The sequence below is a fragment of the Artibeus jamaicensis genome, unplaced genomic scaffold, assembly GCF_021234435.1.
Source record: "Artibeus jamaicensis isolate MK-2021 breed Jamaican fruit bat unplaced genomic scaffold, CSHL_Jam_final contig_700, whole genome shotgun sequence".
In the NCBI taxonomy this organism is placed as follows: Eukaryota; Metazoa; Chordata; class Mammalia; order Chiroptera; family Phyllostomidae; genus Artibeus; species Artibeus jamaicensis.
The window spans coordinates 2,427,265-2,451,572 of record NW_026521930.1 but is presented as its reverse complement, the minus strand read 5'-3'; the positions used below and the strand labels follow the sequence as shown (position 1 = coordinate 2,451,572).

The 24,308-nt window shown below is 43.0% G+C and overlaps 1 protein-coding gene across 8 annotated transcripts in view; it reads right to left on the bottom strand.

Moving 5' to 3' along the window:
- Nucleotides 1–8,381: 8,381 nt before the first annotated feature.
- Nucleotides 8,382–24,308, bottom strand: part of TNRC6A (trinucleotide repeat containing adaptor 6A) — a 100,503-nt gene continuing 84,576 nt past the window's right edge. For 7 of the 8 annotated variants that reach the window (XM_053671772.1, XM_037127421.2, XM_053671771.1 and 4 more), the window contains 8 exons: nt 22,563–22,694; nt 16,756–16,914; nt 16,066–16,206; nt 14,387–14,494; nt 13,340–13,561; nt 11,684–11,754; nt 10,782–10,921; nt 8,382–10,374 (listed from right to left, as the gene is read on the bottom strand). In XM_053671772.1, the coding sequence (XP_053527747.1) occupies nt 9,999–10,374; nt 10,782–10,921; nt 11,684–11,754; nt 13,340–13,561; nt 14,387–14,494; nt 16,066–16,206; nt 16,756–16,914; nt 22,563–22,694 (1,349 nt within the window). In that variant the 3' untranslated portion in view covers nt 8,382–9,998. Of the gene's footprint in view, nt 10,375–10,781; nt 10,922–11,116; nt 11,245–11,683; nt 11,755–13,339; nt 13,562–14,386; nt 14,495–16,065; nt 16,207–16,755; nt 16,915–22,562; nt 22,695–24,308 lie in introns of those variants that run through there. The other variant, XR_008392732.1, reaches the window with a different exon arrangement.

The following is a 24,308-nucleotide window of genomic DNA, read 5'->3' as shown; positions in this document are numbered from 1 at the left end:
CTTAGGTTATCTTCCCAGCAATGGGAGACACATCCCAGACCTGGGAGACCTGCCTCTGCATTTTAATGACATCCCCAGGAGATTCCATGCACCTTCAAGTTTGAGGAGAGCTGCTCTGACACAGCAATGAAAGATATTCGGTTGTTTTTGTGCACAAGTAAGACTGTGGTACGTGTGATGGTCAGTGCACTCTCCTAGACTATATCTTCTCCAGGTCACATGCTAGACAGGGACTGCTACCCCATGAAACAGAGACCAAAGTTTTTGATAGTGGTTTGCTTGACTGTTTTTGGTTTTGTTTTTTAAAACAAGTACAGTTCTGTGGGAAAGCCTGCTAATCTCATTCCTAGAGGATTTCATGCTTCTTCCAGAAAAAGGGAGTCACTGTGCACCCTCACGTGGCCTCTTTCTCCACTTACAAGCAAATGAATCCAGAGCTAGCTCATCCAGTCTCACCAGGGCTCACTGGGTGGTTTCAAGGCCACTGCCCACCAGAAATGTGTGCAACAAAGAGCTGTTTCCAAGAATACCTTAACATTATAATGCAAGATTGACCAAAGGGATGGGACCTCATCAAATTTAAAAGCTTCTGCATGGCTAAAGAGAATAGCATTAAAATGAAAAGAGAACCAACTGTATGGGAAGACATTATTTGCTGATGATACCTCACACAAGGGCTTGATCTCAAACATATATAAAGAACTCACACGACTCCACTCCCAGAAGACAAACAACCCAATTAAAAATGACCAAAAGACTTGAACAGATACTTCTCTAATGAGGACATACAGAGGGCCCAGTGACATATGAAAAGATGCTCAGCATCACTAGCCATCAGAGAGATGCAAATTAAAACCACTATGAGAACTTCCAGCCAAGATGGAGGCATAGGTGGAAACACTATGCCTCCTCCCATTCACACAACCAAGTTTAAAGACAACAAAGTTTTAGTAACAAAAACGCAACTAAAACACAGAAAATTGAACTGTATGGAAGTCCAACAATGAACCATTCAGCCAGACCAGTATGAGGGGCGGAGTCAGCAGCTGGCAGAGTCGGGCAGGGAAAAGCAGCAGGACCGACCCAGGGGCACAGGCGGCGGTTAGCAGATCCCAGGTGTAGGGCGGCAATGGGCAGACCCAGTGAGGGTGCAAGGCGGCTGGCTGACCATGGTCACACATTTGCGCACAGATAAACCAGGCAAAGGAGCGAGCAGTGAGACAGACTGCACAGACTAGGGCTCCAGCGATGGCAATTAGAGCCTGAAAGCACCAATTGGAAAGACTTTTGGGGTTGAGGTGCTGGGACAAGCTCCCAGGCTCACAGAGAGTTTGTTGGAGAGACCCACAGGGTCCTGGAGGGTGCACAGGCCCACAAACCCGAGACCCAGCATCAGGGTGCCCAGTTTGCTTGTGGGAAGCAGCAGAGGAAACTGAAATCTGAGAAGAGCAGAACAAATGCCATTGCCCCTCTCTGACCCCACCACCACTTATCGCGTCACAACCCAGCAACTGAGTCACCCGCCCTAGTAAACACCTAAGGCTCTGCTCCTCATATGGAACAGGTGCGAACAGACCAAAACATTATGGCTCAGGAAGAACAGCTCGAAGCCCTAGAGCCAATACTTCTAAGATACCAAGAGATAGCCAACCTATCAGATGCACAGTTCAAAGCACCGGTGATCAGGATGCTCACAGAACTGGTTGATTTTAGTCACAAATTAGAGGAACATATGGAAGCTAAACTAATTGAAATGAATGGTAATGCACAGGAAACCAATAGTAATGGAAAGGAAACTGGGACTCAAATCAAGGGAGTGGAACAGAAGGAAGAAAAAAATGACCAAACAGAAAAGGATGAAGAAACAAGAATTCAAAAAAATGAGGAGAAGCTTAGGAACCTCCAGGACATCTTTAAATGTTCCAACATCTGAATTATACGGGTACCAGAAGGGGAAGAGGAAGAGCAACAAGTGGAAAAGTTATTTAAACAAATAATAAAGGAAAACTTCCCCAATCTGAAAAAGGAAATAGACTTCCAGAAAGTCCAGGAAGCTCAGAGAGTCCCAAAGAAGTTGGACCCAAGAAGGAACACATCAAGGCACATTATAATTACATTACCCAAGATTAAAATGAAGGAGAGAATTCTAGAAGCAGCAAGAGATAAGGGGACAGTCACCTGCAAAGAAGTTCCCATAAGACTGTCAGCTGATTTCTCAAAAGAGACCTTACAGGCAAGAAGGGGCTAGAAAGAAGTATTCCAAGTCATGAAATCCAAAGACCTACATCCAAGATTGCTCTATCCAGCAAAGCTTTCATTTAGAATGGAAGGACAGATAAAGTGCTTCTCAGATAAGGTCAAGTTCAAGGAGTTCATCATCACCAAGCCCTTATTATATGGAATGTTAAAGGGACTTATCTAAGAAAAAGAAGAGAAAAAACATGTATACTAAAATGACAGCAAACTCACAGTTATTAACAATCACACCTAAAACAAAAGCAAATTAAGAGGACAGCTAGATCAGGAATGGAACCATAGAAATGGAGATCACATGGAGGGTTAGCAACAGGGGAGTGGGAGGAGGAGAAGGGGGGAGAAGGTACAGAGAATAAGTAGCATAGATGGTAGGTAGAAAATAGACATGGGAGGGCAAGAATAGTATGGGAAATATAGAATATAAAGAACTTGAGACACATGGACATAAACTAAAGGGGGAGAACGGTGGGGGAGGGAGTGTGCAGGGTGGAGGGGAATGAACGGGGGAAATGAGACAACTGTAGTGGCATAATCAATAAAATATATTTTAGAAAACCACAATGAGATACCATTTCACACCAGTCAGAATGGCTATCATAAACAAGTCAACAAACAACAAGTGTTGGAGAGGATGTGGAGAAAAGGGAACTCTAATGCACTGTTGGTGGGAATGCAGACTGGTGCAGCCACTGTGGAAAACAGTATGGAATTTCCTCAGAAAACTAAAAATGGAACTGCCTTTTGACCCAGCAATTCCACTGCTAGGATTATATCCTAAGAGCCCTGAAACACCAGTCCAAAAGAACCTATGCACCCCAATGTTCATAGCAGCACAATTTACAATAGCCAAGTGCTGGAAGCAACCTAAGTGCCCATCAGTAAATGAATGGTTAAAAATACTATGGTACATTTACACAATGGAATCCTATGCAGCAGAGAGAAAGAAGGAGCTTCTACCCTTTGCGACAGCATGAATGGAACAGGAGAGCATTATGCTGAGTGAAATAAGCCAGGCAGTGAGAGACAAATACCATATGATCTCACCGTTAACTGGAACCTAATCAACAAAACAAACAGGCAAGCATAATATAACCAGAGACATTGAAAAGAAGAACAATCTGCCAGTAACCAGAGGGGAGATGGGAGGGGATAATAAGGGGGGAGGGAGAAGGGTTTTCAGGAACAACTATAAAGGACACATGGGTAACACCAATGGTGGTGAAGGGTGGAAGCAGGGGAGGGAGGTGGGGATGGGGTGGCAGGGAGTGGTGGGGGGTAAGTAGAGACAACTGTGATTGCACAACAATAAAAAAATATTGACCAAAGGTAGTTTTATGTTTCTTTTGAAAAATGGCAATATGAAATGACTGATGCACAACAAACCATGCTTATGAAAGCCTCAGCTTACTCATCTTATTTGTGGCTTTGTGTTGGGAACTCTAGTCCTAAACTCTTGCTGAGGTTCCCTGCCTGTGACTTTGAAGTCCATCCCTCAGGACAGGAGCTTCTTGCCCTCCTTACATAAACTCACTGATTATGACAATGTCCACTGCTTAAAATTTTTTTAATCCTCACCTGAGGACAATTTTTTCATTGTTCTTAAGGAAAGAGGAAAGGAGAGAGAAAAATTCATATGAAAGAAAAGCATCAATAGGTTGCCTCCCATACCTGCCCAGACCAGAGATTGTATGTGTCCTGACCAGGGATCCAACTCGAAACCTATGTGTGTGCCCTGACCAGAAATGGAACCTGAAATCTTTTGATTACAGGATGATGTCCCAACCAACTGAGCCACACCAGCCAGGGCCAACGATGGCCACTCTACACAAGTGCTACCTCTACACCTCTACATTGCCACCTCAGAGGTGGGCTTCATCCTTCTCCTAGATTCTTGGGGCTGGATCTGGAGAACTCAGCTTCATCTCCATTCTGGAAAGATGCCTTTATCATTGGTAGTGGTGGCAGTGAGAATGCCACCCTAATTATTCTTCCTGTTTTACACAACACTCCAATGGATTGTTGCGACTGGGGCCACTAAATACATATGTTTTTGCAGTGAGGCCTGGAACTTTCCACATGGTGAGTAAGACCTGTGAAGAACCTCAAGTCAGTTTTGCACCAGCCTGCTTTGCCACAAACTAAAAAGTCCTTTTGGTTCTTTGAACTGTTTGGACTTTAGAAATGTAGATAAGGTATGGTAGACTCTGGAGGTATCTGTTTCACAGCTAAGGAAGCAGACTTGGAACCATTAAATAGCCTTTTCAAGGCCACCCAGCTGTGCCTTCATCCAGATGAAGTCAGAGGTCAATGGGTCCAATCATACAGGGCTTCACAGGCCACAGGAAACAAGGAGCATGGGGTTTATGCTGAGTGCAATGGGAACCACTGAAAGCCTGGAAGCTGGGGGTGACTTGTTGTGGCTTTCACGGCAGAAGGTGGGAGAACAACCCATTCGCTCTGGTAGGAGATGATGTACTTGGATGCGTTTGTGTGAGGGATGCTGTGAACAGTGTACCATGTGCTAGAACAGGGATGTGCCCTGGCACTACTGGCATTTGGAGCTGGACAATTCTTTACTGCGGCTGTCCTGTGCATCTAGGATGTCTACTAGCTGGCTTTTCTCTACACACTAGATGCCAGGTGCAGTCGCCATCCTCCCAGCTGTAACAGCCAAAAATGGCTCCAGACATTGCCTGTGGTAGAGACCAAAATTGCTCCTAGAACCACTGTCCAGAACAAAGTGGCTATATGTGAGAGGAGACTCTTGAAAGAGGGCCGGGAGTATTTGTCCTGGAGGAGTGAGAAAAGAGCAACTGTGGAGGAATGGCAGAGGGGCCAGGAAAGACCTGGCTTTACAGCCTTGGACACGCCAGTAAGGAATCAGTGTTAGGAAGGGGTTTGGTTTTTGTCCATGTGCTACAGAAAACCATTGCACAGTGGTCAAGATGGCAGTGCATTAGGGTTCAGGGGCACAATGGGTGAAGGACATGTGCTATATGCTCATGTAGGAGGTTAGACATAAAGCAGGAAGGTGAATGGATGCTAGAGTATAACTTGCGCAATAAAAAAAATGGTTTTAAAATATGCGGGTGTCCAATGGAATTCAGCTCTGTGGTGGGGTCTTAGAACTCCCAAGGAATCCCAGCAAGCAGTCACTGTCCCACCTCCCTCACTGGCTGGTCCCCTGGATTGCACCTTGCCCTGCCACATTCGACACCCCTTCAGCTTTTGGAATTGCTCTGTCTCCAGGTCTAGCTGTTGCTTGTCACTAAGGGTCTGCTCACCACCTCCTCAGAAGGGTGCCTGGGCTTTATCCCATTGCTAAGTGTCATCATAGGTGGTTGGCAGTTGTCACTGGTACTTCTCTATGGAGACAGGGAGCCATAGTTAAGAAGGGTGCTTCCTGCCAAAGTCTCATAGCAGGAAACATTTTGGGGGGTGACCTCGACCCCCTGCACACACTTTGAGTCCCCTACAGGAAGGAGCAATTTCTAAAGTGTGGGTCCTGGACCTCTGGGAGCAGCGGTGACCTGACAGGGATTTTAGCTGAAGGATAAGACACTGAGTCACAAACGAAGACCATTTCCCTTGCAGTGCAATGTCCTACCCCCTCCGGTGGTGTCTAATCTCTCCTCTTTAACTTCAACATGGGTCTCCTCCACCCAGAATTGCATTTTGGTTGTGTTTTATAGCTCCCTTTAATTTATAGCAAATGGCACTGGTTTTCTGTACACCCTCAACTTTCCTTTGTCAATAAATTGATTTAAGTTGACTTTAAACAGCATGAAATCAATGAAAATCTAGGTGGTTAGTGGTGTCATATGTAACAGGGGCCTGTGAATTGGATTCAGGCCTGTGGACTGTTTAGATTCTGGTATCGTGAGTCTGTCTTCTTCCAGAAGTTTAGTGGACTGTGGATATAACCACCCAAAGCCAGGTCCTGCTCTACCGGCAGGTTGGGTGACTCTATCTCATGGGTCGACAGCCAGCTGGACAGGGGCAGCCTGGTCCCCAAGGGTCTAGACAGGGCCTGCTGATCTGGGGGGGGGTGGTCAGCAAACAGAGGTCCCTATTGGGCTTTTCACTGGAGTTCAGTCCCTACAACAGAGGGAAGTTCCACAGTCCTGCTCCTTAAGGGGGCATAAGCTTTCTCACAACTCACTTCCATGGAGCACCAGACTTCTTGAAGACCAGTTTAACCAGCTATTTCAACTATTTGGGGATGAAAACAGATGTGATAGAACAGAAGGCAACATACTCCATCGTTGCCTAAAATTCTGCCCTGACATCCCGAGGGAGGCACACTTTGTCCCCTAAACTTAAGAGGTGTGTTGCAGTGAGAAACAGCACTGTGAGTTTCCTGCCCTAAGGCCAAGTGAGGGAACATATACAAAGCATTTGGTGTGTAAACCCCCCGTAACATACCATCACCATTACTACTCCTTCCCTGTGATTTTGGAAGTGCCTTCTCAGAGCAAGTTCCACCAAACACCTCGTCTCTGCAAGGGGCTCAAGGCTCATGTGGGTTGCAGTTCTGGCTCTTACTCAGCAATCCTGCCACTCACATCTGAAAACAAAGGATCCAAGTTTGTAAAGAAAGATCTTCTGAACTTTGGAGAAGAGGGTAAACCAATTAAGTCCCAATGATGGAAATGATCTCTTAACCAGATATTAAGCCAACTTGCCCTGTGCAACCACAATCTGTAGTTCTGTCTTGATCAAAACACCTCCCTGCTGTACCTCAAACCCTATCTTCACAGTACGAAGCTTGAATTTGACTCCTGTCTTCACCTGAACCTCCCCATGTTCATCCACCCTGTTTAACGGTGGCACTACCACAATCTTTGGTTCTCCGATGCCAACAGGTGACAGCTTATTTCTTCCAATATTTAGCAACTGCCATGTGTCTAACCATGTGGATCACACAAATGAGGATAAACTTACTTATAACCTGGTATAGGACCTCAAGATAATGAGATGACATTTCTGTAGCAAGCAGCAATGCAGGGAAACACCTCCTGCGGATGGGGAGCAGTTACTATGTCTCAGTGGGTGAGACTCAGTGGCGGAGGGGTGTTGGACAGGCCTGCTGGAGAGAACAGAGCCAGAGCAACTCAGGGTATATCCAGAATACACCCAGGGCAGCAGGAGCCACGTGGCCACTGTGAGCTCTCTTTGAAAATGCATGTCTGGGTGTGTTAAAACATTTAGGTTAGACTGACTCCTGCAGGCTGTCAGTGACTTGAAGCTATTATGCCAAGGAAATGTCACAGTCAGACTAACAGCCTGAACTAAGGCAGGGGCAGTTGGGAGAAATGAAGGTAGACTTTGATGAAACAGTGGCTTAGGGAAGAGAGCTGTATTATTTAAGGACCAGGCAAAAATCAAACCACTTGTTAATTTTTTAAAATCAAACACTTTATTTCCACATAACGAGCGCAAAAAACTCCCAAACACTTGAATACAATTAACGCAGTTATGAAGTCAATTATATACTACTCAAAGCCCCAAAAGGTCAATCAGCTTAATGTTCCAAACATTTCCAGACGTGGTTTTTCAAAGCTACCTTTGGTTTTTGGAAAAACCAGTATGGAAGTCAATATACATCAAATGCACTGAACATTAGCTTACACCTGGCAAGGTGGAGCATGATTTAAGTCACACACTGAAATACACACACAGGCTTTGCCCCAGAGCTCCTGCTGGGAGGAAGTGGGGCACTGTGACGGGAGAAGAAGGCCAGTCCAGATGGTGGCATTTCTTGTTCTGTAACAGAGGTATGAGTTTAACACTAGAACACTGTCAAGTCATTAAGCTTCATGTTCCAAATGGTCTCTTGCTGAGGCTTGAGATGGGCACAAATGGTAAGGAAGATGAAGTCACAGAAGTTTTGAGCAATAAGATCCCAAAGATGCTCAAAGAGGGCAGGAAGGAGCAAGTTACAGTTTCCCATTGTTCTCACATTATTTCAGGGTGAAATTGTGAATAAGTTCAGATAAAATGTTCAAATATTTGCTTAGATATTTTCTATCGGTTGCTCTATGAGAACCTCATACAAGCAACTTGAAAACTTCCATTATAAAAAAGAGTGTACAAATAAATTCACAAAAAAGAGACAATTAATGTTGAGCAGCCAAAGAGTCATGGTTTATTATATTTGAAGAAATTTCATAATTAAACACAATGAAACTGTACATTTTACAATCACATTCTATTTGTAAACAGTTAAAAGCCACTGACTTCTTTTGCTTCATAGGACACAAACAGTTAAAATCAAGGCAATGAAATGATGGCAAATTCTGTACTGTTAAAATTTTTACCCTTGTTTAGTCTGTTCTTTGACTAAGCAAGCTTTATAGTATCATTTGTGGGCAAAAAAGGGGGGGAGGAGAGAAAGAAATTGTAAAAATGGTGTAACTCGTTAGTTTGCAACAACATTTAAAATTCTCTATACAATGAACAATTCTGTAAGCCCAATATCTTGCTTACAGGATGCATAGTTACTGATTTCGGCTTTAAGGTACAACAGTTAAACATTAACACAGTCACGAGAGCAGAAACATAGAGAGCCACTTTGATGGAATTACAAAAATTATTACCTATTGATCATTAGCAAACCATCATCACTCACTAATAAAAAGAGAGCATCTGAAAGCAGAATGTCAAACTCCAGCTTGAAGCATTTTTTTTTGTTTTTTCTTTTTTCTTCTTTTTTTTTTGGCAGAGAAAGTTCTTTAACAGAGCAATATGTAGTATCAGTGCTAAAAGTTGGGGGGGGGGCGTTTCCTATAAGAAACTACAAGGAATTTTTTTTTTAACTGGGGAACTGGTTTTCCTGAGAACCATGCTCTTTGATTTTAGGACAGGAATAGAAAACGAAAGAACATGGCCAAATGCTGCTCCTTTTTCCCAGAGATAGAAAGCATCTTTTAAATCATCCTCCATTTTTTTTGTCTTTTAAATTTTTTTAAATGATGGAAGAGTAAACATTTTTTTTTCCTCAAAAAACAAACAAAAAAAATCTGTAAACAAGAAGGTTCAACGTGGGAGCCTTCAAAACAAAATGGAAAGCCTATTCAAAGTGCAGGGCCCGTCCTGGGTGGCAGGTGGGCTGCAAGTCACAGCTGTGGCCACAGTTTTTCAAACTGCAGAGCGAATTCTTTAGTTTTATAACATGAAGAAACGGTGCAATACTTTCATTTATAGTCCTAAGTCAGCATCATAACGTGATCTCAAACTCCATGACACCACAGTAAGGTAGGCGGACATCAAGGCATAGTAGAGAGCGCACACCTTAAGAACATCCTTGAGTAAACATTACACCGGAACAGCTGCCCCCCCATATTGCCGATTAGACGGAGAGAACATCATTCAGTGCAAAGGTAAAAAGCTCATATATCACCAGCCCAAACAATGGTTTAGGGGAAGAAAAAGGTGGGAATAGAAGAAAAAAAAAAGAGAGAGAACCCAAAGGCTAAACATGATGAATAACGTACAAGTGAGCTCACTACGCGGGTCAACACATATGGCGCCAGTGGGAGTGTAACTAGAGACACCTTCACATTATAATATTGGCCTGCATGATTCAAGTATTCAAACTGATATGTTTCGGGGAAAACAAAGTGGAAAATGTGCAGAGAAGAGCTGTTCCCACAGGTGGCCCCGGCTGCAGGCGGCGAGCTCAACTTAGTGCCCCTTTCCTTCGCATCTTGAGGTCACGGTTGCAAGTCTACAACTACCTGTCACATGGACTCTCCAGACCCACCCAGGTGGTCAACAGAAAGAAAAGCATTAATGGGGGATGGGCTGCTCATTCCACGGGGGTCACTGCTGCTTGGAGGACCCCACAGGCTTGTGGAATAGTGTGGGGTCCCCCAGAGGGAAGTGCCATGAAGGTCTCCACAGTTAGTTCCTGCCAGCCCAGCACCATTCCAGTGATTGAGATCAGTCCGGCTGGAGAATGAGTGGGAACAGTCGAGGGAGCCCAGCCGGCTCTGGCCAGACCCAAGGGACTGCCAGCCGGGAGAAGGGGTCAGAGACTGACTTTGTGCAAAGAAACGACTGATCTCCTCTTCACTGGCAAACTCAGCAAGAATAGTAGTGTTCCCCAATACACACCTGGGGAGAGAAGCAGGCATGATGAGGACTCAGCAACCTGAGGGTGTGATTCAAAAGTGAGGGTAACACTGGAGTGTCTAGGTCACACCAGATACCCAGCATCCCCCCACCCCACTCCCCTCCATGGGAACGTGCCTATAGAACACCTCACTCCCCACCCCATGCAACTGTGCCTTCCATAGTCTCTTTGTCCCCTTTGGGCAACTTAAGGGATTTTCTAGGGCCGTCTGATCAGGGTGATACTTTCCCTCATGAGCACCAGCCACAAAATCCAAGGTACAGTGAAGCCACAGCTGTGAGGAAGCGCCCTCACCGGGGGACCATGCTGCCTGGAGGTGGTGCTCTCACATAAGTTCTTTCAATTATGAGGGCACTTTCATTTGTCACACACAGAACAACCGACTTACATGTGCAGAGACTTCTGTGCCTTCACTACCTCTTCTTTTGAACTGTAACGGACCAAAGCATTTCCATGTGGGAGGTTCAGGTGGAATGTTATCAGTGGGCCATGCTGCATGCACAGGGTGCGCAGAGTTGAGCCATCAATCTAGGACAGAGTAGGGAGCAGTCAGTTAGGTGTGCTGTCACAAGGACCACCCAGGGAGGTCGTCCCAGGATGGGACTCTCATACTCTCTCTCTTGCCCGAGGTTCTTCACTCCTGATGCCACTTTTCACTGGGACTCACTGCTATGATGGGGTATAGTGCCCCCCACCCCACTTCCACTGGTCCCAGAGCCATACCTCTGTGGCCTCTAGACTCCTGGACATTCCCCAGATCCCCAATTCCTTAGTTAGCCATTGCCCCTGCTGTGGCTTCAAGTCTTCTCTCTTCCCTGCCCTGAGGACAGGATCCATCAAGGCACTGCTCCCTGGGGGAGGAGGGGCGGGCTCTTAACATCCAGCCTCCAGAGGGGTGGGTTCAGGGACTGAGAAAATGTTCTACCTGGAAAGGGCAGCCCAGGGCTTCTCAAAGTGCAATACAAAGGTTGCCTGCACCAAATTCATCTGAATGCTCCTAGTGAAAACGCAGAGCCCCAAGCCTAGCCATATCCACTACACCAGTCTTAGATCAAGGAATACGTATTTTTGTTCAGCTCCCATGGAGCTGTGGGAAAATGGCTGGACCAAACCACAGCCTGCCTGAGGATCTGAAGACTGTCCTCTTCCATTTCCTCTGTCCAGCCTTGACTTTTATTTAGCATGTCAGCAGGCCTGAGGAGCCTTCACTTCAACCCAAACAAGTCTGGAAACCTTTGCTCCCATGCCACCTAGCGTATCTGTATGAACCAGGATACCTGGTATTCTTACCTGAGGTGTAAGGTTTTTTAGAACAAGCCAATTTGTTATTCTCCCTGAGCTGCTCTCACCCCAGCTGGACCCTAAACAAAGGGAAAAAAAGGACAAGTCAGTTTTCTGAGACTGTGGCCTGAAAGATGGGATTTGATAAGCATATCCCAAATTACAGGTATGTGGGAGGGTCATGGGGCTCCTGGCTGGTGATCCACAAAGAAAGATAGTTCTTTGGGAGTCTTTACATTTATAAAGCTAAAATTACCTCACAATAGTACCATCTGGAGGAAAGCCTATTTGATGAATTGGCATGCATGTCCCACGGGGTGAGACTCTGAGGGGACATTAAGGTCTGGCAATTGTGCAGACATCCACAGGAGCTTGCCACATGGCCTTCCTGCCTTCTCCCCCCACAGCAGATCTTGAGAACATGATTAAGTCAGCCTCGTTTACAACTATTTAAAGGTGCTTCACATACACTTCAGTGCAGCTTAGGGCGGCAGCTCCATGACATAGCTCATGCCTACTCATTTCTCCCTGAACACTGGCCTCACCCCCAAAACCTCTTCTAAGTCAAACAGGGAGCCCTAGTTCTTCTCTAGGCTCTGTGCTTTGGCACATTCAGTTTCCTCGTTTTGCTTGGCTACTCTTTCAGGCTTCCAGATCCCACTCAACCCCACCAACCCTCCTTTAGGGTGGAGGCTCTTAGGCCATTTCTATTACATCCCCTTACTCTATACTACCAGACATCTGACACCCAGATGTCTGTGGCCTGAAAAAATGATTTATACGTAGCACTCATTGCATTAATTTGTAGTTAGTAGCTTAAAACAGACTCAAGCATTCTTTTCATGGAATCAAAACTTCCCCACTGAAGGAAACACTCTTAAGTTTTATTTCAGCCAATCACCTGTCTAAACATCATGAACTTTTAATAAGCTGTTACCTGTAGATGACAAGGTTTGGTACAGTTCGGGGGCAGGGCATAATGAAAAGTAAGACTGAATTTATTGGGAGAACTGGCAGACAGCTCTGAGTCAAATCTGGGGCTGTGTATGCTAGGAAGGTGGGCAGGGACATGACACCTGTGCAAGTCCAATGCTAGTAATTTACAGGAGTACAGGTAGGAGAACAACTTGTCCCAGTTTCCTGAGACAGTCCACTATATGCCAGCTGGCCCTACAGGATTAACAGCACTGTCACTTTCAAATATTCCTGTTTAAAGAATGTTTTATGTTGCCCTATGTCTAGGCCAAGGGTTCACCCAAACAGGCCTTGATATGAGTTGCTTCCACCTTTCCTGTCATCACGTAACAGCTTTCACTCTGTGTGATGAGGTGTATTCTGAAAGCCTGCCATGAGCAGGAAGTGACTACACATTTTAAAACGAGCAACTGTGGAACTTCTGAAAGAAAGGAGATTCCATTCCATTCATTTACCATGATTGCGAAATATCTTCAGGTAAATGTTCTTAGGAAAACTGGGCAAAATGTAAAGTAAAACTTAAGACTGTCACGGGCATTAAGGCAATGGCACTAGGAGTAGCATGTTTATTTAAATTCTAATCCTACTTTATAGTGCATACTGCTTAAGTCTCTGCTACACTAGACTGATGGTGCTGGTCAGCGTTCAGCAAAGAAACCGTAAGAAACCATCTCACGTCCCTCATCTTACCTGGGGTATACCTGGCATCAGAACTTCCCCATCCTCCACCTACACGAAGGGGAGAATTATCCCACGTAGACAAGGGTGGCTTCTGACCAGTGAGCCCCGGGGGTGGACGGGACGGAGCAGTGATGTTTTTAGGTGGCAGAGGGACCTTCCACAGCTCATGGGCCAGAGAGGTGTTTGTGACTGAACCCGGAGACCACGTCAATTTGGAATCACTATTTCTGGCTACTCGAAGGGGGGAAAAAAGTAGGAGGGGGGAGATAGTGCTTTTAGAAAACAGAAATTTAAATAATGGTAACACCTACTCTCCCACTGAAACCAAATCAAACTAACAAAATGAAACTCTATTATAAACCCCTAAATGAAACCAAAGTGCCAAAGGAAGGCAAAGAGATGAAAGGAAAGTGCTCCTTTGCCTCAAAACCTTCAGACCACTTGTCTGTTACGTAGTTTCAAGATCTCTGAGATTCTTCTTAGCCCAGTGTACAACAAACCTTACTTTAACTGAAATCAAAACAAAGCAAAAAAGACTGCTTTTAATTGCTCTAAAATAGCAATTGGGGTGTTACTCAAGACCATTAGCCTACACATAGGCCATTAAACAGATCTCAGAGCTTTGTTGTTTCCTCATGGAAAAATGGACTACAAAGGTAGCCTCTACTCATGAAGCCATCACAGCAGGAATCATTAGGTACCAAGGGCATCTGGCATCTACTCGCTACCAATTAGAATGGTTAAGCCACATACGGAGGGTCAGAGCAGGACCCACTTACTTGCTTATGGGTTCAGAGCCAGGATTCAAATCTAGGCCTGTCTGGCTTTAAACAAACAAACAAACAAACAAACAAACAAACAAACCCAAATAGCAAGCACGAGAGGGGGGGAAAGAATGTGCCAGCCCATTTCCTGATGTGTGCTGTCACACAGAAACAGGTATGGGTCATCAGGCACACAGCAAGCACTTAAAAGTGGAGCTGAGAGCTCTCAGTGAAAGCTGGTTATTTTAGCAGATAAGGAAGATGAATTATGCAACCGCCCAGCTCAGCCCACCTGAAGTGCTTTGTGCTGTACTGCTGAGGGGAACGTTGTAGTTGGAGGCACGAATGGATGACCAGGCACTAGTTGAAGGCAGCGTGGTGTTCAAGGATGAGGATGACCCTATGTGGGGGAAGAGCCGGATTAGTCATCCCAGAACAAGAGACATGGTATTTGAGGATAAGCAAAAGCATCCAGTAAAACTGCAACTTCATACCACGCCACAAAAAAGGAAACAGGTATACTGAGGGTCACAGATGGTATCCAAGACTGTACCTTCTTTCTTGCCCTCAAAACTGCATGCTAAGAGCTGGCTTACTGTCCTCACCAGGGCTCAGAGAGGTCCTTTCTCTTATACTCCTGTTTTCTCACAACGGTCTGTGAGAATGTGCTCCAACAGATAAGTATGGTCCGAGACACCCCTGGCTTTACCCCCTCAGGACTGGGCTCCAAAAAGAAAGCTATTCTGACTGCTCCCAACTCCTGTCTTTAGACCCCAATGACTTCTTACTGAACAGTTCCCCAAGGCTCCCAGGCACTACCAATTAACCAGCCAGGCCTTTTCCTCTTCCATCATGCCCCATATTCAGCCTCTAAAACCTAGCCTTTCTCCCTGTTCTTTCTAGTTTAGCTCCAGACTTGACCATTATCTGATCACTCTAAAAGATCCTAACTGGTCTCCCACTACAAGTCATCTGCTCACCACTGTCAGGCTGTCCACCTTAAATGTCGATTCTTCTACTCAAAACTTTCAGTGGCTTGTTTCTCTTAATATGAAAACTAAATTCCTCTCCCGACTTTCAGAATTTTCTACTGACAAGAAGCCCACATCCTGCGAGGACCAGAATCTTTCATGAACTACCAGGACGTGAGAGTGCCTGCTGGGCTCTGTTCCCCACTCCTTTCTCCTGTGACAGTAGTGGCTTTACTTCTGCATAGCCATCTGCTAAACCCAGTCATATTAGAATGATGGCAATTCTTTATTACCCACTGTGATATGGCAAACACTAACTGGTGGACATTTTATTATAACTTGTTTTAAAGGACAGATGGAGCAGGAAGTGACTACACAGTATAAATATTACAGAAACAGGAAATATTCTCATTCATTTCCCTCTTTCTTACACTGCATATATGAAATACTTGCAAATGCCTGCAGTAAAAAATAACCACATGGTAGGTAGTAGGATGATTTTATTTGATAATCCATTAAAAAGTGCATCTGGAGTACAGGGACCCTTAAAATTTGTATTACTTTCACTGAGAGACAGAGAAAGCCAAATTGATTTTCCAGATGAAAATTCTTTAATATCCAGCATATAAACAAATAATAACAAAACATCTCTTACAAAAAACACCCATTTCTTAATAACCTCAATATTGCATGTTGTTATAAAGTAGGCAACAAGCTACAATTGCTAATACAATTACTATAAAGCAAATTTTGTTGGTCCTCTGTTAACCTTATTAACTTAATATACACATTTACTATATCAAGTGATAATAAATCTTTATCATTTAAAAGGTGGCTAAGTCACCTATGGGAAAACTGACAATTCTGTTCTGTTCTAACTCTTTTGGATGTCAGGTGCCGTGAGGTGCTAGAATGGCTTTTACTGCAGAAGGTTTCACACCTGCTTTGAGCCATTCTTAAACCAGGTTGTCCAGAAACTGATGTGTACCCGCCTACATACCACTGTTCCTGTCCCTGAGGTGGTCAACTTCCCGCACAGTATTAATTGAAAGATTGTTTATGACACTGCCAGGAGTGACGTAAGGGTCAGTTTCAGGGTCGATGTTTGGATAACCTTTCCATGGTTCACCAGGACGAAATTCTGGAAATAAAATTTTAAATCAGTTAAGGCTTAAGTCACATTTAAAAATTTATTATTAGACATGTAAAACTTTATTAAAGTCTGCAATTCTCAACTATTTTGATTAATAATGAGTGTATATATAAGTGGTTACTTATGAATAACTCCCAAGTTTTTACAACATAAATTAATGCTTTAGGTTTATGTATTTTGAACAGTAATAGCTTAAAGTGCTTTCTAACAAGTCACAAAGCCACAGCAACTTGAGTAAAACAAAAGAGGCATGGAAGCATCTCTGCCAATTCCTCAGCACAACTGATACACTCTCAAGGTGGTTCCCTGAAACAGCTGAAGCAGGACAACAAATGAAGGTTTTTATATTATCCTTCACACCAGTCCATGGGACCAGTCCCACTTTCACTGTTGGGAGCACAGAAATAACAGGGCAGACTTGATACCCAACTTTTCATTGTCCCTCTGCATCCCTTCGTATCCTGAGCGCAGTCACACCAATCAGATAGGACTGGGCTAAATTACTACTTAGCCATGAAGGAAGCGGTAGCATGTTACCTGGTGGCCAATTAACACTGCTAGAGCCATTGGGCGATTTGGCACGTGGCCAGCCATCTCCCACTGAACCTGGAGGACTGGCTGGTGAAGTACTGCTGTTCATGAAGTCATAGGGAACAAACGGAGACTCTTCCAGCCTAAAACCACTTGAAATAGCACCTACGAGGGGGAAAATGACCATGAGATAGGAGCAAAATATATGATCAATGTATCTGCAGTGCTCTGTGGTTGTGTGAAGATGCAGTGAGGAAAGAAAGGACTCCTTTCTCTTGCAGACCTTCACCACCCCTTTGACTTTCTTATGGTTGAGATCTGATATTGTCATGGCTCATTTTATTTCAAGAAGGATGTAAGTGACCAGAATAAGAGTATGAAATTATTTCCAAATCATGAAGACACTTGTATTGTAGCCTAAATTGAAAACAAGCACAGTGCACCCTTTTGTGGCCAGATTCACTGAAGAGCACTGGGTTCAGAAGGAAAGAGCTGTGGTCGAGAATATCCCGAGTGGTGCCTGGAAACACAAGATATTGCTATGCCCACAAGATAATGTGCAGGTAATGAGACAATAAAAATCTTTCCCATCAGAACATTTACATTTCTATCCTATACTCCACTTTGTGGGACTACACAGCATTGGTAAAGATATGTTACCAGAATTGATCAGAAAGCCCATAAAAACACAACTGATACTTAGAAACGATCATCTTGTGATTTATTCTCTGTAACCATCACTGAGCGCATCTTAGAATAACTAACGCTTTACACAAGTGGCCAAACACAGCATGTTCTCATTGGGACAGTCTAGCCACTGTGTTAAATGCTGGACACAAAAACCTGAGTGAGATGAACGGGATCCTTGCCCTTAATGATAGTACATCCTAACAAAAGGTGACAGGTGGACAGAGATGGAACGGACAGAGTATAAGGCAAGGAAGGGCTGAGCTAGCACACAAAGAAAGGGTTAGGGAAGGATTCTAGATAGTGGGCACAATGTCCAAAGACCTGAGGAGAGAAACAGTTTGGCATGTCTGACAAAATGAAAGACCATTTTGTGAACAACATGAAGGATGGGGTCCTGATCTTGAAAGGAGAGATGACCAAGTATGTTTTGTTTTAAATGTTTGGAATCAAAGGCTGTAGGTGTGGTGTGTATACTCTAGCTGCCCCAGGCCTCACCGCTGCAGACCAGCCTATTCCTAGAAGGTCCAGAATCTGTAACACTCTCAGGCAGGACTCTGTAGGACACAGCAAGGAGGACTTTACATCAAAGAGTTTTAACAAAAGTAATACTGCTGGATTTGTTTTGAGATCACTTTGCAGTGTTGTAAAATTGAACGAAGATAAGCGTGGAAGCAGGGAGACCCTGGAAGGCTGTACAGACAGTGAAACACAATGGATACATGCACCGTGCATTTGGGAAATGGAAGGGGCACCAGTCTCAGGGGGGACTGGATCTGGGAGGTAGGCAAAAGGAAGAACTCAAGAATATCTTCTAGACTTGAAAGCCATCGACTGGTGAATAAATAAACAATAAATAGTAAAAAGGAATGAAGTGCTTAGGAATACTGTAACATAAATGAACCTTTAAAACACTATGCTAAGCCAAAATGCCAGTCACAAATGACCAGACAATACCTGTTGCCATTTATATAGAACAACCAGTACAGATGAATCTATTGAACACAGAAAGATGAGCTCTTATGACTGGAAGAGACGAAAAAGTGGAGACAGGAGGACTGTGCAACATTTTGAACAAGAAAATGTTTAAAAATTGACTGTGGTGACAGGTACATAACTCTGAGAATATACTAAAAGCCACTAACTTATATTTTAAAAGAAGCTGCATTATATATCTAAAAAAACATCTGTAAATCATCTGTAAAAACTTTTATTACAAAGAGAATACCTCTAAGTTTCCAGCTTCAGTAACTTAATGGAAGGAAGTAAATCAATTGAAATGGGAGGAGGCTAAAAAAGAAGAACCAAGTATTTAGTCCACTCACATCAAATTTAAAAGAGGTAGGGAAAAGTCCTGGCTCATGGAGTCAAGGCCAATCTAGCCTGAGCTTCTAGTAAAAGACAGCAAAACTGCCCTGCCTGGTATGGCTCAGTGGATTAAGCACTGGCCTGCGAACCAAAGGGTCACCAGATTGATTCCCAGTCAGAACACATGCCTGGTTTGCAGGCCAGGTCCCCAGAGGGGGCACTCAAGAGGCAACCACACACTGAAGTTTCCCTCCCCTTCTTTTTCCCTCTTTCCCTCTCTAAAAAGAAATAAATAAAATCTTAAGAAAAGAAATAAAGAAAGAAAAGGCAGCAGAATCATGAATGTTGCTTTAGCTTTGTGAACCTGTAACACAGGTTCTCCTGGAGGCAGGTCACAATATCCAAACTTCTGTACCAGTCACTCAGGGATGGCAGAGCAGGACCATGACAGGCCCTCATGCTATTTGCCAGTGGGCACTGACCTACCGCTGATGTAGCCATTCCACCAAAGCCCTTTCCTCTCTTCTCTGGCTTCCTCATCTAGCTACTTTTGAGTAAACCATGTTTCTTCTATGTAAGCAGAATTAAAACCATTTGGGAGTGAAGTGGGATATAAATAAAGTAGCAGGTACAAGTAATACAGTAAGTAAGCATAGCTGCCAAATTTCAAGTAATTAATTCTTATGCAGGTACTTAGATGATAAAAGTATTCCCTCCCTTTTTTAGCAATAATTTCTACTTATTAAAACTTCATTTTATTTTTAAAAAATAGGCCTGGCATATAAAGCAACTACAGGCCTTGGCTGAGTAGCTCAGTTGGTTAGAACGTTATCCTGATACACCAAGGCTGCAGGTTCAATCTCTGGTGAGGACACATACAAGAATCAACCAGTGACTGCATAAATAAGTGCAAAACAACAAAACTGATGTCTCTTTCTCTCTCTACCCTCCCTTCCTGTCTCTCAAATCAATAAAGAAAAATCTAATAAATAAATAAAGCAACTGCAGTCCAATTATATTCTACTACTCTCTGAATGAGAGAACACCAGAAAAATGAAATGCAAAATGTATGCATGAGGTATAGCTTTAGGTTACGCAAACAGAGCTGGGTTTACCCTGGAAAAATACCACTGTGTTAGAAGCACGCATCTCCTGAGGTAAGAGTCAAACCAGTAACAAGAACGAGACTGTCCCAGGTAAGTGTACTGAACACTTGAGAACACAGGTGACGCTGGAACATGACTTTGAACTCTGAGGGTCCACTTACATAGGGATATTTTTCAAATAAATACTGTGTAATGTATTTTTCCTTCTTTATCATCTTATTAATAATGATTTCTTTTCTCTAGCTTACCTCACTTTAAGAACACAGTAACATAAAAAATATCTGTTAATCAGCCCTGGCTGGTGTAGCTCAGTGGATTGAGCACGGGCCTGCGAACCAGACAACCACGGTTTGATTCCCAGTCAGGGCACATGCCTGGGTTGCAGGCCAGTTCCCAGCAGGAGATGCATGAGAGGCAACCATACGTTGATGTTTCTCTCCCTCTCTCCTTCCCTTCCCCTCTAAAGATAAATAAATAAGATCTTAAAAAAATATTTGTTAATCAACTGTTATTGGTAAGGCTTCTAGTCAACTGAAGAGCCTATCAGTAAATCTCGGAGGAGTCAAAAGTTTAAGCGGATTTTCAAATGCACTGACAGGAGGAGGTGCGGTGGGCAGGGGGTTGAAACACCAACCCCCATGTTGTTCAAGGGTCAACAGTAGGTGACATAAATTACATCTAAAACTGTAGTTAAAGGAAGGGCTTATTTCATTCTTACAAAGAAGCTAAAGTTCAGATATACAAAACAGACATGGAAAATTTATTTTAACCTGAGAAGACAAAAAACCTTATGATAGAAACACTGTCTGGGTCTCCACATCCTATTTTCCTGGACAGTGCCTTTCCGGTTTCTTCAGTACCTCTAAGGTTTTGTCCTAGTTGTTTTCTCCCTATGCTCCCTCCTTCTGGGCAACCTCCTCCATGGCCATAACCTCAATATTCTGATGAACACCAAATCTTATTTTAGCTCAGATTTCCCTTCTTAGTAGTAGGCCACCACTTCAATTTCTTACTGGTCTTTTCCACACTGATATCTCCCCCTAAACATCACACTCAATAAGTCTAACATCAATCAATTCGTTACCTGTTACACCAGGCCTGCTTTCCTTTCCGCATTTACTCTGCTATTAAATGCATTACCATCCACTCATCCTCTAACCCAGCAAATGTTCACTGAGTGCTGAACCGTGCTCAGTGGGGCTACAGAATAAGCAAAGCTAGGCACTCTCCCCCAGGAATTAATGTCCTGTGAGGAGGCAGGCCTAAATGGACACATACAAGATAGAGACATATAAAGAGCACAGAGCCTAGAGAAGTCTCCCTGAAAATGACTTTTGAGCCGAGTCTTAAAGATCCAGGGGTTACACTGAAGGGGTCTAGATGCGTAAGAAGCACCTTACAGACACATTAATGTTTGCAGAGGGCATTCAGTTAGTCCTGAATTCTAACACTTTCTCTGATGCACTCTCTTGTGCCCACTGCCCCCTACCTCTCAGTTAGACTTCGTTAAATCATATATGCCTCTAGATAGCTACCCTTTTCATGTTTACAATAATCTGTGACATAAAAGTTCTCCATTATTTGTTCTACATTTGCTGTAATTCCATCTTCATCTTCCTTCTTTCTCTCATTGATCTTCACCTCCAGATGTGCCAGAACCCTTACCATACTGCCCTGCCTGTCTTTGACCTTTTCATGTGCTATACTCTCTTTATTGTCTTCTCTCTCCTCACTCATCTGGTGAACTTGAAGGCTCTGCTCATGATTTCTCATGATGAATCTCTCTAAAGCCTCTGCATACCTGCCCCACCCATCATCGTTATTCCTGACTTAATCCTCCAATGGGTTTCACATTATTATACTATTTGTACTATTCCATGCATTTACGTTTTTACTTACTTACATACACTTAATTGTGTGTATGTACATGTGCACCTATGCATTCCAGGTACTTGGAACAGTCCTGGGAAAGCAGAAGATACTCCATTAACATTGCCTAAATCAATGGATAATATTAAAATTAAAACATTTAAAAATGTAACTGATGAAAATATTGAATCTATGTTATTTACACATTATCAACCAAATATATAAAGAAAATGTATCAATATATATAAGAAACTGACAGGAATCAAACTGTGGTGGGAGTTCTGAATACTCTACATCACATTAAACTGCATAAATATTAACAAGTAGAACATTAAAACAATAATATCAATTGCAAAACCCCAGAAGACCATCAAAAGGGAAGTAACTTTTTTTTTCAAGATTTTATTTATTTATCTTTAGAGGGGAAGGGAAGAAGAGAGGGAGAGAAACATCAATGTATGGTTGCCTCCCGTGCGTTCCCTACTGGGAACTGGCCTGCAGGGAACCAGCTTGCAACCCAGGCACATGCCCTGACTGGGAATCGAACCGCGATCCTCTGGTCTGCAGGCCTGCGCTCAATCCACTGAGCTACACCAGCCAGGGCGGGAAGTAATTTTTTAAATGTGTAATCTGATATCTATTTTGTACAATAACATAAGAAAGGTTAATTTTGTGTTTTTTTTGGTTTAACTTTTACTAATAAAGCATTTTTAAAAATGAGGAAAGGTGCTAAGAGAATTTGGCCTTTAAAAACATATATTTAAAATAAAGGCCTAAATTTAGTATTCCACAGATTTACTTTGTTTTGCTTTGTTTTTTTAAAAGAAAGAATGTATTTTATACCATGTTTGCTGGAGTTTTGATCCAAAGATGTGTTCACAGAAATGCTGTCCACTGTAGTCCACTTCCTTAGTCTTGACTGTGGCTCTTTAATACTGTTCATATCCATATTTACATTCAAGTTTGAGTTCAAGCCTTAAAAATAAAATACTTTTAAAAAACTTTATAAAATATAGCACATTCTTATTCAGATACCACTGCCACTTTCTAGAAAAACATATGTAATAATCTAACATCTTCAATCCTGCCTAAGTCCCTTAATAAATGTGGCCCAGCCAAATGATGACACCTGAGACTCCCCCATCCAAGGTCATGCAGAAAGAGAGTGGGGGGAAACAGTCATAGGTAGGTTACCAGACAGCAACACAGAGAAATCCCAAGTAGCTACTCTGATACTCATATGTTTTCAAACCATAAAACTGTTACTGTTATAAAACTGCCTTAACTGTGGGAAACTATTTCTCCTTATAATTTTATTTTTAAATTTCTTGGAAAAATAAGAGAAAAATTTTAAGAAGGCTAAAATATTAAAGTTTGTAAGTTCATCTCTAATAAGATATATCTCTTCGCCTACTTCCTAAAAGTACCATAAATGAAGAATTATCTTTGGTTACTTCCAGTTACTATCTTTTGCTTACAAACCAAACATTTTTTCAATTGGCTGACCAGCCAATAAAGACTATCATTTAAAAGTAAAACTATCCTGCTCTAACAACTGTACCTAGGATCAGACCATATACCCTAAAAAGCAATTTATTCCAACTCGGATACTGACATGTCAGACTTCCCATGGAACAAGAATGAAAGAAATGTCTATCTTCAATACTGGGCTCAGAAAACTGACCCATTACTCCAGTGTTTCTACTGTGATCCAGGAAAAATCAACATCAGATTCATTTGGCATGCTTGTTAAAAATAAAGCCAAAATTTTCTAAAGTTAAAAAAATAATAATTTTAAATATTTTAATCTGACAACAGTCCACAGGATATTGTCAGACTTAAAATTTTAATAATACAAACTCTCTAATATCATACCTATTTAAAATGTTAATTGGTTTTAAAGAGAGAGGAAGAGGAAGAGAGAGATGGAGAAACACAGATGTGAGAGAAACACGGACTGGTGCCTCCCGTACACACCCCAACTGGGATCCAACTTACAACTTAGGTATGGGCCCTGACTGGGACTTGAATCCCCAAACTTGCAGGGGTGTCCAACCTGAGGCATGTAGGCTACATGTAGGCCAGGATGGCTGTGAATGTGGCACAACGCAAAATTGTAAATTTACTTAAAACATTACGAGATTCCTTTTGTGATTATGTGTCACAATGTATTTAATGGGTAGCCCAAGACAACTCTTCTTCCAGTGTGGTGCAGAGACACCAAAAGACTGGACACCCCTGGATGAAGTTCCAAATGAGCCACATTAGCCAGAGTTCATACCTATTTTTGAAGAGATCAATTATAGCTGCTAGTTTCTGGACCCACCATTAGATCCAAGAGTTAACAAATGTTTTCTTTAATGGTTTAGAGAGTAAATATCTTAGGCTCTGCAGACCACAAGGTCTCAGTGTTTCTATGTGACTGTTTTTAGAAGGTAGAAGCAGATATAGAAAATACATTAACAAAAGATCATGGCTAGCCCTAGCCAGTGTGACTCAGTTGGCTGAAATGTCGTCCTACTGTGGATTCAGTTCTTAGGCAGGGCACATGCCTGGGTTGCAAGTTTGATTCCCTGTTCAGGTGTGTAC